Source organism: Diadema antillarum, unplaced genomic scaffold (genome assembly GCF_040938485.1).
Source record: "Diadema antillarum isolate AM-2024a unplaced genomic scaffold, OU_Dant_1.0 scf00000074, whole genome shotgun sequence".
NCBI classification, from domain to species: domain Eukaryota; kingdom Metazoa; phylum Echinodermata; class Echinoidea; order Diadematoida; family Diadematidae; genus Diadema; species Diadema antillarum.
Genome location: NW_027270963.1, coordinates 1,943,507 through 1,962,281, shown reverse-complemented (window position 1 = coordinate 1,962,281; position 18,775 = coordinate 1,943,507). Strand labels below are relative to the sequence as shown.

Genomic DNA, 18,775 nt, shown 5'->3' with positions numbered 1-18,775 from the left:
TCAGTGACAAATGAATTTTTGTAGAATTTTCTTTATATTGTCTTCATATTGTTGTCCACATATTATGACGCCATGAACTCTAGTATATAGTCTCCTTATCCAGTGATTACAACTTTAAAACTTTAAAAATTAATAAACTTTGCATCGATTATCCGAGTTTCCTCAAACTTTAACTTATGTAATCCTACTTATTGTTCTACAAATGTTATTGCTTTCACTCAATCCACATTGCTCTTTCGGTTTTGGTTTCCTTTAAAGGCAATTTTTTACCGGAAATCATCGCTTATCCTCTCTGGTTCTTTCAGGGCGAATCTGTTAGTTCACTGATGTTCAGAGAGGGAGGGGGAGAGAGGGGAGAGAGAGAGAGAGAGAGAGAGAGAGAGAGAGAGAGATGGAGGGAGAGAGGGAGGGTAGAGGGAGGGGGAAAGAGAAAGAGATGGAAAACGGAAAACAGGAAAGACAAATAGAGAAAGCGAGAAGGCATGTCGGTTTTTACAGAAGAAATAACATTCCGCGAATGAGACATTAAACTCGCGAGCATCAATGAATGTATGAACCTCTCACTTTTCCACCACTTATGGTTCCATTTCCATTCTAGGGTGTTTGTATTATATGCGTATAATTCATTCTATAAACAAGATGTATATACATTGCACTCCCGTAATAACAGATTAAGTCCTCGGAGCCAGTGGTTTTCTTTCGTTGTATTGAATTTTCGTCGAAAATGAAATTTTAAGCATATAAACTCTGAAATATAATCTATAGATGATAATTTTGGACATGAGTTTTTACTTCGTTGTAACGAGAATTTCGTTCGTTATAACTGTGTTTATTATAAGGGGCGTGCACTGTAGGCCTATACTGTATCATTGTATATATATATATATATATATATATATATATATATATATATAATATACATATAATATATATCTATATATATATATAATATATATATATACATAATATATATATATATATATATATAACACATATATTTATAATCATGCATTATATAAATATATATATAGTATATTATCTTATATGTTTTATATATATTCATTATACATACACACATTTTATATAACCAGTATAGTATATATGCAAAAAATAACACGCACAATCCTTGCCATCATTATATACTTTTTATATAAATCACACACCATGCATTCCGAAGATGACAAAAGCCATCAGTAGGCTAGGTCCTATACATATCACCATGTATTTTGCGATTATGACATGCTACACAAATATAGGCCTATATGTAGGCCTATATAGGCCTAATTGACTTAAATATCAACCAATTCAGTTGTTGAATAACAATATACAACTTAAATGTCACTTAATGACATTACAACCAATCAAAAGTCGCGGCGGTTTTCTTACAGCCCATTACAATCCTGGGGATTACATAACCTAAACTCCAGGATATAAACCCCGTTTTCGCCTACATTCTCAGTCCATGAACAAATAGATACATGTATTAATATAATCTGCTGTATTGGTTTTTAAAAAAAAAAGTTTTTAATGATTAATGATGAGCTACATCACAGTTTAACACTGGATATCTTGTTAAGTCATAGCCTTTATTTCACCTTCTTTACTCTTGTCCTTGTAACCGCGTGTCCAAGTCCAAGTTCAATTTTTCCCCATTATTCAACCCCTTATTCTGTTTAAATACATTTTTTTAAACATCCGTCAGTGTGCTGCATCCCCCCCCCCCACAATTATCATTTCATCTCCGCATACTGTATGTATTGTACATAGTTTTCAGGCTGAAATTTTCAGTCTTGTGTACCTGGTGGCTCTTGATGCTGATTCTACTTTTTTTTTCTTCTTCTTTCTTTCTTTTCAGAAATAAAAGAGGAATGATGGCGGAATTGCGCCAGAACCTATTATCAAACAGTTTTGTATTTGTAAATAGGAGTTTCTGCAATTTACAAGCATTGCTTCTCAGCAGGTCTCCTATCTTTTCCACCTGATGTAAAAATATGTTTGGTCTCTTATCAGCTATCTGTCATGATTGTCAAATCATAATTTTTTTTTTTTGTCTTCGCCCAATATTACAATTTTTTAATTTGTTATTCTTGGTGGAATTGAACAAATAAATTGAAATTGAAATTGAAATTAAATTGAAAATTGTGAAGCTGGCTCTAACAAAGCAAATTCTTTGATGATTTCACTGGCAAACCAAAGAACCCATATTACATGGAGTGTTTTCGTGAGACAAGCACTCTAATAACAGGCCAATTAACTCGGTCTTGCAGACATAATATTATGTAGTCACTGATATTCGGTTTCACCTCTTTTTCCCCCCATTTCTTCAATTCGGTTTTTTTTTTTTTTTTTTTTTTTTTTTTTTTTTTTTTTTTTTTTTTAATAGTAGTGCATATCATACATTAAAAGATACGAACCACATACCCGCACCATTATTTTGCATTGCCAGCTCACGCTGTATGATTACACAGATGGCTCGCTGCTGTCTACCAAAAGCTATGTGTACGTAGTGTGTAGTTGCTTTGGCTTGTACCACCAACAATAATCAGCGAAGATGGAAGCGTGCAGTGACCTAGCAACAGCGGCAGCAAGTGGCGACGTAAATGTGAGGATATATTTGTTTTTCGTCAAGTCATTGATTTATAACCACTATTGTTCACCGAGGCACAGCATTCCGACATATTTTTGATATTTTAAGTGTTTCTACCAGATTTTGTGATATTCTATGACTTATTTACTATTAGACATGCTTTCACTGGAAAGGTCGTCCTGTATGTTAGTCCCGTGCCTTTTATTATTTGTTAGTGAGTCTGTTACTTTGGAAGGCCAATAGCATGCACGCACATATATTTGTACTACAATGTAGGTGTTACAAAAAAAAAAATTTCCCACTTTTGATCTTTAATAGTTCAAAAACTATATATCAGGTAACACTGACATTGATATAAGCAATAGCTGAATAGTGTACAATGTTGATGGCGGTAATTTAGAAATGATAAAATGAATTAGTTTCATTAAATTCATGATTTCGAGGACTACAGTTTCATATTTTGCTCTGTTTTCAACCCTCTGTAAAAAAATTTGATTTTGCACAGGGGTCAATTGGTGTGTATACTATGAGAGTGTGTGGTTAACACCCTGACAATGGTCCTGAACAATGGCCAAGATTGGAATGCTCTATTACATATTGAATGAGAAATTCCACTATCACAGCTAGTCTGTACTTTATATTCTGAAATCCAGTGCATGCATGTAGTGATGCACATGAAAACATGTGCTTATTTTTTCATGTGCATGCATTTTATCCTTTACCATGAATTCGGACTAGCAGTGCCCAGGGCAATCCATCATGAATTATTAATATTAATAAAGCATTCATGTGCCTTGGAACAAGAGTCCAGAAGCCTTGTCAGCAGAGTTCTGAAAAGGTGGTATTTGTGGTATTCATGTCTGTTGTTCAGGATCATTGTAAGCAGGCACACTCACATACACATCATTGGTTCTTGTGTGAAGTTCAATTTTGTACAGAGGGTTCAAATTTGATCAAAATCTGGAACTTAATAACTTACCAATTAATCATGGATTTAACAAAACTGATTCATGCTTTTATATTCAAATAACCTCCAACTAAATTGTACACTTTTCAGCTATTACTCATATCAATGACAGTGTTATCTGATGTATAGTTTCTGAAGTATTAAGGATAAAAAATTCGGAATTTTTTTTTTTAACACCTAGTACATTCATGTGGAAGGCTGAAGCTGTGCCTGTGAGCACGTGAATTCTATACTATGCACATATTAATTTCATCATCAAACCTCAGCTTGGCAGGGTGTGGATTGGGCTTTAGTTTAAAGGATATTCAGGAAACTAATAGTCGAGCACATAAAACTACAGTGGAATTCATCTCAAATATCTCCAACTATAAATTCACAACTTTAGAATGGTGGCTTGATTTTTTGTTGTTGCAACTTTTACTGTCAATATGTTACTGATGTAGCTGCTTTCACTCAATCCTCATTTACACTGTAATTGGGCTTTGGTTTCCTTGAACAAAAGAAAATGTATCTGCATCAAGATTCATGCCTGAAGGTGTATTTTCTCGAAACTTAGTGTGTGCGTGTACTACACATGTACTAAATAAAGATTCTCCAGAGAGAGTTTCGGCTCATGAGGTCAAAGGTCAAAGGTCAAGTGAAAATATTAACATTTCACTTTTTTCTCCATATCTCACAAATGGTTCAAGGTATCTTCATGGAACTTACTGTAAAACGAGGAATGTTCCCATGCATTTTAATTTCGCGAATATCGCGAGTGCCAAGATTCACGAAATTAAAATGCACGCGAAAGTTCTTGTCTACACTATATACATTGAATGCCAGTTGCAGTTCGCAAAAATTTCATGCCGCAAAAAAAGCCATCGGCTCCAATTCGCGAAAATTTCATGCCGCGAATATATCATGTTTTACAGTAGTACACTTGTACATATGCATGTACTGACTGGCAGTGATTATGTAGGGAATTTGGGGGTCATGTGTCAAGGGTCAGGGGTCAAAGGTCAAGGTCAACTCCTGCAATTTCACTATTTCCCTCATATTCATGCAATGCCTGCAGGATTTTTCTTGAAATTGAATACATACAACTGTATGTATTACCAAATAAAGCTTCTCATGGAAGTTTCTTGCCAAAAGGTCAAATGTCAAGTGAAAGTGCTAAATTTCACTTCACTTGAAAGTGACTTGAGATATCATTATGAAACTTAGTACATATCTATGCATGTCTGACAGTGGTTCTCTTGGCAATTTTAAGGTGATAGAGTCAAAGGTCGAGGGTCAAAGCCAGGTTAAAATGCTAAAATTTTACTATTTAATACTGAAATTACACTTTTTCTCCATGCCTTGAAAATTTCTTAATGCATAAACTTATCAAAGGGTCAAAAGTCAAGTAAAAATCCTCAAATCCCCAAATACCTGCACTCTTAAACAATATAGCCATTCTTCCAATTAAACCTAGTTCATGGAAAGTGAACATTCAACACAGTTGTGACAAACTTGTCATTTCAATATTCTGCCAATTATGTGAAACTGTCACCACACATTGCCAAGACATTGGACTATAGACCTATTAGGAGAACAATGCATTATGGCGGAGGCATACCATGGCGACATATCTAGTTTTAGATAAAATACCATGAGAAAGAACTATCAAAAATATATACTGATAACACTATGCGCTGGTTATCTTCTGGATCCCCGTTCAATCATCGACAGCAAGCCAGTGGATCTAGTGGTTCAGTGAATGAAACACTGGATTAATGTCATTTGTGAGATCTCTGTATTCCTAATACACATGTTATTAGTGGGGTGGCTTAGTGAAATTATCGTGACACAGCGGACAAAAGCATGATTTTTTCACCAAAGGTACTTCATGATGTACCTTCTCAAAAAATAGGGTGCTCCAAGAAAATTGATGCTGGGAAGGACGTCAGAGGTCAAAGGTCAATGACCTTTATTTGTGAAATAGGTTTTTTGGCTATTTCTCAGGTCAGGAATATCAAATCTGGATAAAACTTGGCGGGAAGAATATTGAGAACAAGTAAAATATTTTGATTGAATTTGGAGTGAATTTGGAGTGAATTTTCCAAAGGTCAAAGGTCAAAGGTCAATGAACTTTTTCTAAAAATCATGTTTTTGTTTATTTCTCCAGGTAGGAAGATTCAATTTTCACAAAATTTGATATGAACGTTGTATAGAAGGTACTAAGAGTATAAACCAGGGGTCAAATATAATTGTTGATTTGTGCATTGCCATGGCAACCCAAAACTAGGGTTTTTAATTGAAGTTAGTTACAGGAGGCTATTTTCCAGTTTGGAAGAGATTCCATTTGAATAGGTACAACTGATCGACGGGATGTATAGAGGTTTGAAATACTTTTCATTAGTGTTAAGTGGTATGTTGCCATGGCAACTACATATATAGATTTTGGTTAAACTTAAAGGAGACTTCAGAACTTATGAATTTGAAGAGATTTCCATCAGGGTTGGTATAATTGATCAACAAAAAAGTCGCCAAAGATTTGTCACCTTTATAGCATGTGGGTTGAGTGAATGCAGCAACAATAGTAGAACACATCAGTGGGAGTTTGAGGAAAATTGGACAATCCGTTCTAAAGTTATGAATTTTCGAAGTTTCTGCTCATGCAGTCGAGGCTGGATGAGAAGACTACTGTAGCTTGTAATGTCACATGTGTACAACGATATAAAGAATGAATACAGAAAATTCAACATAAATTATTTTCGATTACAAAAGGATACTCAACTTCTCTTTCAGAAGGCAGGGGGAATAATATTACCCTTGACATACGTCAGTAGCAAGTCAAAGAAACTATGTGAACTTTATTCAAAAAGTATGGTTTTGTGAAATTCTCATTTTATTTTCCTTAGAATGTGCGCATGTGACATCATACACTGTGGTAGTCTTTTCATCCCGCCGCGACTGTGCAGATACCTTAAAAAATCATAACTTTTGAACGGATTGTACGATTTTTTCCAAGCTTTCTGTGATGTGTCCTACTAATATTGTTGTATTCACTGAATCCATGTGTGCATGAAGGTGGACTTGTCCTTTAAGAACAGATTCTGAAAGAGCAGACTGTAAGCTTTAAAATGATGTATCACACAATTCAAAGGGATTCCCCTAACCTATCTAAATAATAATACCGGTACTGGAAAGAAAGCACACACTCTGGATAAGTATGAACTGAGAAAAGAGGCTGCATTGTCTATTTTAGCGTTTAATCTTTACCATGCTGTCTCATGTCAATATGTTCGTCTTTTCTTCCCCCCTCCAATTTTCATTTGAGTTTGTCATTATTAATTTTTGATGATAAGAACGATGCCACAAGGCATTGTTTCTTAAAAATGCTTCACCTGCTCCTTCAGGTCCAAAATCTACATCAATATATATAATTTTCCTGATCTCTTCAACATTTTCCAAAAATAAAGCATACACCTTTTATGCATTGAGTCCTCCTTTTTGTGGATAATTAAAGGCAAAACCCCAAAATTAGTGCTCGAAAATTATTCTTAAGTGTGAGTTACGGATAGAAAGAACCTCTGTAAAAATGAATCTGTATAATCAATGTTAAGTATTGTTAATAACACAAAATGTGAACAATATTTCTATGATAACATGTTTCCAGACTAAACCGTCCGCATTTATGCTTTAATGAGAAAAATACTGATATCTCTTTATATGTTTGCTTTGATTGCAAAAACTGTATATGGTAGGATGTCTTGTGATACAACAGGGGGGGGGGCATTTCATGAAGCAGTTTGGTCAAATATTTTTCTGACAAACTGTTACAAACTACAGAAATCCTTGCATCTGATTGGCAGAGAGCAAATTTGTCCGACAACTTGTCAGACGAAATGCTTCATGAAATGCCCCCAGACTACACATATTATGCATAAAATGTGATATCCTGAACATTTTTTTTCAAGTCACTCTCCCAAAAGTGTATATAGGACCTTTAAGTTTTTCTTGTGTTTGTTCCTGGCAGATTACTAGTACACAAATGCTCCAATCCATGATGACCTAACGGAAATTAAGGAAATTAAAATGAATATACTGAAAACCAAAACTACAGATACTAATAACTTACTTCATTCTTCTCTCCCCACCCCACCCCTTCTTTTTGGTTTCTTGATATACTAGTAGATCTAGCTAACTTTGATAATTGTCATTATGTAACATCATCTTCAATTGACAAGGCGATAAACCTTAACAATCATTTCATTATGCTGCTGGACTAATGGGGTTAGTTGAACTATATTGTTTTTAATGTACTATACTTTTTCCTCCTATCAATCACATGTATTTTGGGTGGAATGTATTTTGACATAAAGCATCATAGAATCAACCGCCTTTGGGGTCGGGAATTTTGTCATATTATATTGTGATTTAGATTCTGCTCTATGCCGATTTTGTTTTATTTCTATCAACTTTTTAAACTCCCCCATAGACTTTGTTCACCAGCCAACTACATCCCACCCTCTTTGGATAATGTGAACCAATCAAACATTGCTTTTACTCTTTAATAACATGTCTATACATAGCTATCAGACCAAAAATATTCAAACCGCTTTAAGTCTTTATGAGTGAAATTACAAATATCAATATATTTTTAAAAATATTCAAATTGTCTAAATTCAACTTCATCTATGAAAACAAACTTTTAACCTTTTTAAACATTTGAATAACCCCCATAAGAAATAAGAAACATATAGAGAGGGGAAGTGCGGACTATAAAAATTGCTTACGGGAACCAGGTAATCCCTGCGCTAAACCTATGGAATTCACACAATCTTGGAGGAAACAGGTTAAATTTGTTAGGAAATATGTAGGCCAATACCCAAAACCTTAAGATCTCAATGGAATATGCAGCTCTTCTACTGGTAAACTAGTAGTTCTGGGAGAAAAAATGAGCTGTGACATAGGCTGCGTTCATGCGAAACTAGAATTGCGTTTCTAAACACGTTTAGTCGCTAAACGTGTTTAGTTGCGTTGCGTTCATGCGATTTTTCGATTTAAACGCGTTTCAAAACGCCGATCTGAAACGCGGAAAAAAGGGAGTTTTGAATCATGATTCTGCCAGAATCACGATCGCAGAAACCGCATGAACGCAACCGTGATTTCAATCATGATTCTATGACGTCATTGTGCGCTGTGCGCATGCGTGTCTCATGGGGTATCCCACAGCTTCTTGTTCTGTTCGCGCGCTTGTGTACGTCTTATGAATCGTGTGTTTCGGTACCATACTTGCACTTGTTTGTTTACATCAATGCCAGTATCTAGCTGTTTAATATAATAATACATGTAATTACTCTCCGATTGAGTTGATAATAGTAATGGCTGCAGCGCTGTGTCTACCAAGGGAAACAATTGGAGAGACGAAGAATTAAGATTATTCCTCGATCTGTGGGCAGAGCCTGAATGCCACAGCTTATTGGAAAGTATTCACCGAAATAAAAACGTAAAAAGGCCTATAATGAACTGACTGATCAGTTGGCATAAGGAGGTCTGGCTCGAGTTGCAGAGACAAGGTCAAACTGCGCAGTGCGCTGCGCGATGGCAAAGGATGAGTAGAGCCAGAATCAGCGCTGCGAAAGCCCGCAGGAACGCTCTTCCGCTGAGACCGTGATTTGAAACGCCGTTTTGAATCATGATTCATGTTTGTGATTCTGGCTACGAAATTCGCATGAACGCGGCCTAAGTCCTACACCTGGCTAAGTCATTGCCCAAGATTTAAAGTATCTGAGCCAGAGTCACGTGTCACTCTTTGCCATTTCTCTACAGGAGGTAGACAGTACTAAAAAAAATTCTTTACCAGAAATTATATCAAATTATTTAATGAAAAGGTGCTTAAGAAAACTGGACTATTCCAACACACCTCCCTCAGGTCTGCAACACAGACTAACCACCTGTTACCATAGGAACACCAGTAAAAATGGTGTATTATTGTAAACATGCACATAATATGTCGAATTATGGGTCTGAATTTTAAGACTAGCAACCATTTACATTGCATTGCATTGTACAGAAACCTGGCGAATGCCCTGTGTATAGTCTTTGAATTCAGACATTATTGTTATGTACGAATTAAGGGCATTTTCTCATTTTTTCTGTTAGCGGATTTCTTGGAGCACCCCCTAATTTTGATCCTCATATATATACAAATGTCTGAGGAAAAAATGACACTTTTGTCCGGCGTGTCACGATTATCAGTATATTTGTCACTAAGCCACCCCACTATGTACAGTATACTTGTGCTTCTGCTTTCCTCTTCAGTTGGTGAAAAGACTTGTGCGAGATGGGGCAGACGTCAACCAGAAGTCGAGAGATGGCTTCACACCACTGTGCAATGCAGCCTTCTGGGGTTACAGCGACATTGCAGAATATCTCCTTAAGCATGGGTGGGTGCGCTCTCACAGCACAACTCCTTCCAAAAAAAACTTACCTTTAACCCCTTTTGTACGTTCCCAGATACTTAACCTTATCTTGCCAAGCTTTGTCATCCCTAGTCAGTAATCCATCTAGCCTTGACCTAGTGGTGAAGTTTAGCAAGCTCACTCAGGTGTAGCCCATGTCCAAGAAAGCCTTAGTGACACATCAAGGGATTAAGTAATCTCATTACTTTATCCCCCCAATCCCTTGATGTGTCACTATAAGGCTTTCCTGGACTTGGGCTTCACCCGAGTGAGCTTGCTTTTGATTCCTCGATTACTAGTTTCCAGACATCTGCACCCACTGGCTAAGAAAGCACTGTATCAAGTGTACTGTTAGGCGAACAAAGCACAATAAGGTTAATGCAAGGAGTTAAAACAGTGGGTGTGCAAATATTTAACCCCAATTCAGCATATTGTAAAGAATGGACTGTCAGACTTTCTCAAAATTGTCAAGTGGGTACAGCAAAATAGTACTGGTGGTCTTGATCAGATGACCATATCATTACTTGAGCCTCAATCCATTTTTTTTTTTTTTTGCGAGGTTTTGTTTTGTTGTTGTTGTGTTTCCTTCTTCTGTAAAGAAGGCACCGAAGTAAATGTGTTTGAGTTCTTAACCTGTCGAGGATGGTTTGATTTTGCTACAACATGCATTTCCCATAGCAATTGCCGGACTATACTCTGGACTCGTCCTCAATGGGTTAACGTATGTCTAATTTTCTTTTTCAATTTGTTTTTTTAACTTTAAGCCTTTGCATCAATAGATGTAAATTGTGTGAGTAGTAATGTCCTTTTACAGTCTGTCTGAATCATGCAGAAATTTGTAAATTTGTGGTTATGAGAGGCAAAATTAGTACAAGAACTCTGTTATATGTGACGTTATGGTAAACAACATGCCAATTTTAAAAGCCCTTTTCTGTTCATGTATTTGTTTTGATATCCTTTGATCTTCTGCAGAGCGGACGTGAATCTGAGTAATGGCGGAACCCTGTGGACCCCATGCCACTGCGCAGCTTTCCAAGGCCATGGAAAAGTACTGATGAAGCTCCTGGAGGCCAAGCCTAATTTAACACTCAAGGACAACAAGGGACGGTAAGATGATGTTCTAAAAACATTCTGTTGCGCGTCAATCAGCAGACAGCAAGAGATGATATAATGCCTACACAGAATATATACTATCTGAGCTTCATGTCCGCTTGTCTGCTAAACCTTCTGTCACTTTTGTCCATCCACAAATTCATGCTTCATTTCTGTAACTCAGAGACAGGTCAAAATTTCAATTAACCATGAAAGAATCAGCTGTCTTCTTCTCTTTGTATTTTGTGATGTCATGAAACACTTCATAAAGCATTTTTTTTTTTTTTTTTTTCACAAGATTTTAAAATTGTGTGCATAATACAGAGACTCAATGATTATGGACTGCGCATTCAGTAGCCTTTTTCTTCTTTTGTTTTCTAATGGATGTAGATGATGTATAAAGAGGCTGCCTAATGTTATCAATTATGAAGAATGTGTGCAGCCTGCCAAGAAGAACGTGACATTACTAATTATAGCTCGGACAGCTGCTGTATCCCTGTACTGCAACTGTTCAGGGGAGCTTCTTTCTATCAAGATAATTTAGTTCAGTCAAAGATCATGGGAATATCATTACAAGTGAAAGTCACAGTGAGCTTCACAGTGTCAATATCAATGTCTGTATGAAGTAACAAGGTATTCCCAAACCATCAGAAAACTGTATATAAAACACACACATACACACCACACACACTTTTTTTCCCCCAATAATCTTTGTTTATTGAAATTCAGGTCAATACTCTTATAATATTATGAGTTGGTGGTGCTGTACAAACTTAAAAAATCACACATTTTTATGCAAATAACAACAGTGTTATGCCCAGGAGGTACTACCTGTCTTGCATAAATACAGGTAATACTTTCATAGAAATTGAAATCAACTTAATATTTCAACACCTGGCATTCCAGTCATCAAAAATTGGTCATTGAAAAGAAAGAGAGAGAGAAAAAAACAACAACACCCAAACACAATTGTACAGTGAAACAGAATATCATCATCGAAACAGAAAGTTATCGTCTTGTAAATTGCCCAAAGAAATCCACTCTCCCTGCAGCTCTCCGCAGCTGCCCCTCCAGACCCTGTAATCTTTTTTTTTTTTTTTCAGTTCCCATCCCCTCTCTTCCCCTCCCCCTGCACCTGTCGACCTCCCCCTTCCGCTTTCTATACACAAACATCCAACACACACGCATACCCACACACACACACGAGCACATCTTGTACATACATTATCAAAACACATGTACTCATATCACACAAAACACACACACACATACACTACATGCAGAAAAAAAAAGAAACGCACACATGCGTGCGTGCAAATGCATCTTATGACATAAACTGGTATTCTGCTTCTGCCCACACATTAGCCCACTGCAGAGAGTGTAAAATTATGGATTTAGGCCCGTTGAAGAGGAGTGCATTGGAAAATGTAGGGAAAAAAAGAGAGGAGAGAATGCGAGAGAAGAAGAGAACGAGAGAGGAAAAAGAGATCGAAAGAAAGAGAGAGAAAATGAAAGGAAAGAGAGGGAGATACAGTTCCTTTCTTTAAACGGAATACAAATCAAATATCAAAATTCATTCTGTGAATCACATCATGATTCATTTTATCAGATTATGTAAAACTTTCCACTTTTGCAAATGTAAATGTAAACGTAACTTCCCAGCCCTTGTTGCTACACATGCACACACACACACACACACTCACACATACAGGCGAGGAGTATGTAAAATGCAAGCTGAGAGTTGCATTTTACCAAATCATATGCTCGTGTACTCATGGAATTGGGAACTTTCTTTACTAGTGCACTTACAATTTTTGTATGTTGTGTGGATTTATATCATCATTGAGTCAGTACAGTGTTCTGACATCATACAGGTGTAAATGCAGCAGAGATATTCAAAATTGGTGGGTCTGTGTGCAGTTTCAGTATATAACCATGGAGCTAGTACCTCCATGGTACCATCACTGATAACAGCAATGCATATGTAGGCCTACAGAAAATCTGCTTTATGAGGAAGTGTTAAAATTGGGGAAAGTTTCAGTTATTACACCGAGACATGGTGTGGTTATGACACATCCGTCATACTCCGTCACTTAAATTCCCGCAAGGCTCAACAGGCACATCGCGCTCTGAAAGTGACCTCTCACCCCAGTTGCACTTTTCCTTTTATGTCAGCAGAGAAAGCCAAACCAACCCAAACAAAACAAAACAAAACAAAACAAAACAAAGTGACACATAACATGACGGAGAGAGATAAAATATCCAAAATGAGAGTACCGATGCATCAGTGAGAGCATGCTAAGATTGTGGCTACAATAATGAAATGTACAATGGCCAAAAACTGAAGATTGACCAACCAGAAACCTTTGCATGTTCCATAGTATTTGTAGTTATTAGCTGTCAGGTTTTCTTTTCTTTGTATATTAATAGTAATGTGGAAGTAAGATGAAGGAAGTTGGTTATGAGACCAAAATTCATAGCAAATTCTGAAAATTAACAGTTATCCCTCATTTTCTGTGTCCCATAACTCTTTACACCTTTATAGCTGTGTTAGTAGCTCAAGTGCTTGTTGTCTGCAATATCTGAATCTAAGTTTGCTTCTCCACCCAGACCAATGATAGAAGATTTGTTGTGGATTTTCGAGAAGAGTGCTTACTTTGTTTAACATAAAGTTTGAAAATACCTTGCTCTGTAATGATAATTCTCCTCCCAATCTTTGCCATAAAGTTTCTGATGGACGCAGTGTCACCAGCACAAGGTCAATCTTTTTAAGAGTTTTTTATTTTTATCTTTTTTTTGGGGGGGGGGGGGTTAGAGTAGGTAGACAATAATTTGATAGCTGCTGGCATACTTGAGTCATACATTGGGGTGTCAAGGTTCATTTGAATCAATCAAATACACAATGGTGCATGAACACGCCCACTTAGAACACAATGGAGGGCTATATGTTGGACCGTGGTGGTGTGATATTCTATTATGCTTCAAGGCTGTTTGTGACAGTGTTCATAGGCAGCTTGCTATTTACATACAGTATACCTTCATATCCACATAATTCTTATGTAACTAAGGACTTCCTTTGTGCATAACCTAAAGTTAATCACAAAAAGTGCTTATAAATCTGTCTTGCTAGGGACACAACCCAATAAAGCTGTATTTATTGAATACCTTGTCATACCCCAATTGTGTGAAAGCCTTTGTTAGTTTATTATTGTTTGTTCTAGAAACTCTTTGTTTAAATGGGACAGTATTAGTTGGGATTAATTTCCTTGTGTACGTCTTGTTTGTGATGAGTTTGCGGAATGAGACTGCCGAACAGTCATCCCTGTTGTTAGATCTCAGTTAGAGCTTCTAGGAAATAATTAAGTTGCAATGACTGAATGACTAATTTCACAGGACGTCATCAGACTTTGCGTCTGCCCTGGAAGCGATATGGCCGTTCTTTGCCACAGAGGGATGCAAAAGGACACCAAAGGCAGAGCTTGTCCGACTGGATATTGTTAAAAAGGTATGCTGCCTAAAACTCCTGTGATGGTGTGTTAAGGGCTCATGCAGGCTAGTACATGTAGTAGACAATGAATTCTTGACCAATGGTGAGATTTACTGCGCCCTTTCTCAAAAAAAAAAAAAAAAGAGAGAAAAAAAAGAAGAAAGACTCTATTCTAAACATAGCAGTTGCAAGACTTCATTACTTGTACGGGTTGAAGTACAACCAGCAACAGAAGACCATTAAGATACTGCCAAAAAATGCTTACAGTATATAAGTTGTTGGATTAACAGAATGAAAAAAAAAAAAAAAAAATCTCATCGAACTATTAATGGGCATACTAATTTAATGCTGATTTGATATTGTAAGGATACAACTGAATAAGTGATATGTGCTTGAGGAAGTGTAACAGTATCAATTTTGTTTTTACTTGTATGAGAAAAATAACTTTTGACGTACAGTGTATTACAGTACGGTACATTGTTTTGTTTTCTTTCCTTATTTTTCTTTCTCCTCAGTAGTGTCCAGTTCATAGTTATTGTTTTGTTTGCAGTGAAAGTTAGATTTCATTTGTTTTGCTGGAATTCATATAAAGCATGCTATTCTGAAATATCAACATACAGTCAGTAAGAAGATCCTGCACCAGACTTTTCTTGGTCAGCAGTTTTAAAATCAATCTTTGAAATTATACGAATGGTTTCAAAGGTTACTGAACAATATTAAAGGACAAGTTCACCTCCATATACATGTGCAACAATATTAATAGGATACATAATAGTGAAAGTCTGAGGAAAATTGGACAATCTGTTCAAAAGTTCTGAATTTTGAAGCTTCAGTGCCACCATTACTGGATGAGAAGACTACTACAGCTTGTGATGTCACATGTGTAGAACGATATAAAGAAAATCTGACATATTTTCACCTTTCTTGCCTAATAAAAGAGCATTTGACTTGCCTCTTGCAGAGGGCAGGGAGAATCATTTATCCTTTAACATACACTGGTGACAAGCCGAGGGAATCTACTTTTTTTTATATTTTGTGAAATTCTCTTTATATTTTCCTTATCCCCTATCCTCCTATGCATGTGACATCATTAACTGTAGTAGTCTCCTCATCTAATTTAGAAGTGACTGCGTATAAACTTCAAAAATTCATAACTTTTGAATGGATTGTCTGATTTTCCTCCAACTTTCACTGATGTGTTGTATTGATATTGCTGCTTTCACTCAATTCACATGTATATGAAGGTGAACTTGTCCTTTGAGGAAAAATTGCCATTCTTCAAGTTAATTTCTGGAGGTTAAACATACCAAATTTTTGCCTTCTTGTCTCGTTATACTCTCATCCCATTGGGACTTGCTTCCCTTACAGGTGAAAGACTATGATCCAACTATACCTCGCTCAGACTATGCACATTTTTCCAGACCCGGCTCAGCATATGTGATGAAATCACAGCCAATGAGAGGAGGCACCGACTTGGATTATAAACGGGTGAGTTAGTATGCTAAAGCTATTAATGATTGCCCATGACAGTATCCCACAAAATGACAGGTGCGTCGTTTTAAATACAGGATGTAAGTAGTAGCAGTAATATCAATGATGACTATGGTGATGATGATGATGATGATAATAATAATAATAGTCATCATCATCATAATAATAATAACCAGAAAAGTACTCTGAGAGCACAGACCTCCGCCAAGCAGCTACTGTACGAGCTGAAATTTTAGCGTACAGATATTTTCACAAATTGCTACTTCAAGAACATTTTGTGTGTTGTTAATTTCGCGGTTGCAAGGGTCTAACTGAACTTAGTTATTCCAGCGTTGTTATTTTCGCGTGTTGTTATTTCGCGGTTCAAAGGCGATTTGCGAAACTCGCGAAAATGAAACCACTGCGAAAATTTCAGCTCGTACAGTACTTTCCACCGATGATCTTGCTCTTCCCAAAGAGATTTTTCTCCTTTCCACCACTGGGGAAAAGCTCTTTGGGCTCTTCCATAGAGATCAGTGATTTCCACACCCATAGATATATAAATGCTGGAAATCGCCGGATTTCCCAATATAGAAGCCTTTGTTACGTCATAAACCCTCAGCTGCACGGGGCGCCTTGCCCAGCCGCAGAATAGAAACTGGAGCACACACTTTAGTGAGCGTTTAAACACCTCAAAAATATGCAGCTTAAACTCCCAAGTTCATTGACCATACCTGTCAAAACTAAAGAATCCTTCATAAATTCTCCAAAAATTCTGGGATCACTACCAAAATTTAATTGTTTGTTACTTGTGTCATTCTCAACCTTTCGTGTAAGTTTCATCCAAATTCGTTAACTACTTTTTGAGTTATTTTGCATAGGGACAAACAAACAAACAAACACACAAACCAACGGTAACGAAAACATAACCTCCTCCCTTGGCTGAGGTAATAAAAGTGACAGTAGTAGTACAGTCCTGTAGTAGTAATACTAATAATAATCATCATCTTCATCATCATCATCATCATCATCGGTGTAATGTGTATATCTATGATAACAATGGTAACACTGATGATAGCAGTAAGTATTCTAATAATGATGGTAGTAATAATGATACAAAAGTAATGATAGGAATAGTGGTAGCAGTAACAGCAGTAGCAGCAGCATGTAGTGGTAATGGTCATTGTGGGTAAGATGTCATACCGAAATTGTGAGCTCTCAGCATAATTCGTTAACTTGAGACCTTCTGTGTAGCAGCCAAGATCCTTGTCCACTAGAATAAAGTACTCCCAGCGTTTATTGCTATCTCATAGACATTAAACAAAATCCTTAAAGATTGCATTTCTTATTTTCATTGGCATCCATGGAGAATAGATCTTGATTCGTTTCTGTCAAAGTCAACTTTTAAGTACTGAATGAATCCACAATACAACTTGTATGGTGACATCAATGGAATGTGGTATAGAATTCTAAGGTTTGAATCCCTGCAGCAACCCAACCATCTAACAAATGAATAAACAAACAAACAAACAAACAAATGTGGGACTGAAAGCCAGACAAAAGATGAAATTAAATATTTCTTGTGTGACTTGTTTTTCTCCAATATTGTATGTATACAGTGCACTCCTGTTACAACGAACACGGTTATAACGATAACGTTCGTTATAACGAAGTAAATCTTCTGGTCCCAAAATTGTCACCATTAAAGTCTATGGTACAAAATTTGCTTATAACGAACACGGTTATAGCGAAATTTGCGTTATTACGAAGTCTTTTCCGAGCGCCACAGACAAAGAAAAACAAAAGAAATGTGCTCTGTTATAACGAAATGCGAATTGCTTTCGAAAATACGTAGCGGAACAAGCATTTATAGCGTCTCTGCACGGATGAACGCTTCACACCACTGTGTGTTCGCTCCTTGTGTCACGCACAGTTTCTGAGGGGAACTTGTGTGATCATTGTAATACAGTTACCCCATCACATTTCACATAGCTTTCCAGTGTATGATGAGTGTTCAGCAAACAGAATATGATATATACATGTATATATGTGGTTTCCTTGTTTTCGTTTTATATTGTATTTGTTCGGTTATAACGAAATTTCGTTATAACGAAAGAAAACTGCCGGTCCCGAGCATTTCGTTATAACGGGAGTGCACTGTAATTTCAGATTACACTTAGATAATTTTCTTCATTTTTAAATTGAATTGATGTCACACTTTTATACCTGCCTTTGTTACTTTTACTCAAGCAGTTCACGTTGCTGTATACATGCCATGCTTCGTTTTTCCTGCTTGACGTTTTGTGATTATTCCGCTGACAGAAACTGGCGGAGAGTGGAGACGTTCTTTCCATCGAGGAGGAAGGACCACAGGATTCGTCTAGCAACTCATCCAATCCTTCCTTCAACATCTGGAGGAGATGATGCAGCATGTTTCTGTAGGCTCTTTGGGAACGTCATGAACTAATTCAAGAGTAATATGTGCACTTACCGCGATACATAACTCTGTAACTGGAATAGATATCCCGAAGGATTGGAACGTCATTGTTTCCATTGGCAACGCTGAGTCCGTAGCAGGCATTGCCAGTTAACCTGAAATGACTTCATGACATAGAGAATCTCAGCCTGCCGAAGTCTGGTAACATCACGAGCTTTTTAAGAGAGCTAGAGTAGCGAGAGGCCATTATGTATACGCTGTACTTAATCACACACATTTGTCTTTTTGTTTAGTCCATTTTTCC

The 18,775-nt window shown here is 36.8% G+C and overlaps 1 protein-coding gene across 1 annotated transcript; it reads left to right on the top strand.

Moving 5' to 3' along the window:
- Nucleotides 1–2,551: 2,551 nt before the first annotated feature.
- Nucleotides 2,552–18,458, top strand: LOC139717285 (cyclin-dependent kinase inhibitor 2A-like). The gene is made up of 6 exons (XM_071628777.1): nucleotides 2,552–2,602; nucleotides 9,846–9,970; nucleotides 10,958–11,092; nucleotides 14,471–14,582; nucleotides 15,933–16,052; nucleotides 18,357–18,458. Exons 1-6 carry the CDS (start codon nucleotides 2,552–2,554, stop codon nucleotides 18,456–18,458), a joined length of 645 nt encoding a protein of 214 aa, XP_071484878.1.
- Nucleotides 18,459–18,775: the final 317 nt, after the last annotated feature.

Bases quoted from the DNA above. Each gene is read 5' to 3' on its own strand.
- LOC139717285 (XM_071628777.1), top strand. From the start codon at position 2,552: ATGGAAGCGTGCAGTGACCTAGCAACAGCGGCAGCAAGTGGCGACGTA. The intron at 9,971-10,957 runs GTGGGTGCGCTC...GATCTTCTGCAG, and splicing joins GAATATCTCCTTAAGCATGG to AGCGGACGTGAATCTGAGTA. The intron at 11,093-14,470 runs GTAAGATGATGT...CTAATTTCACAG, and splicing joins CTCAAGGACAACAAGGGACG to GACGTCATCAGACTTTGCGT.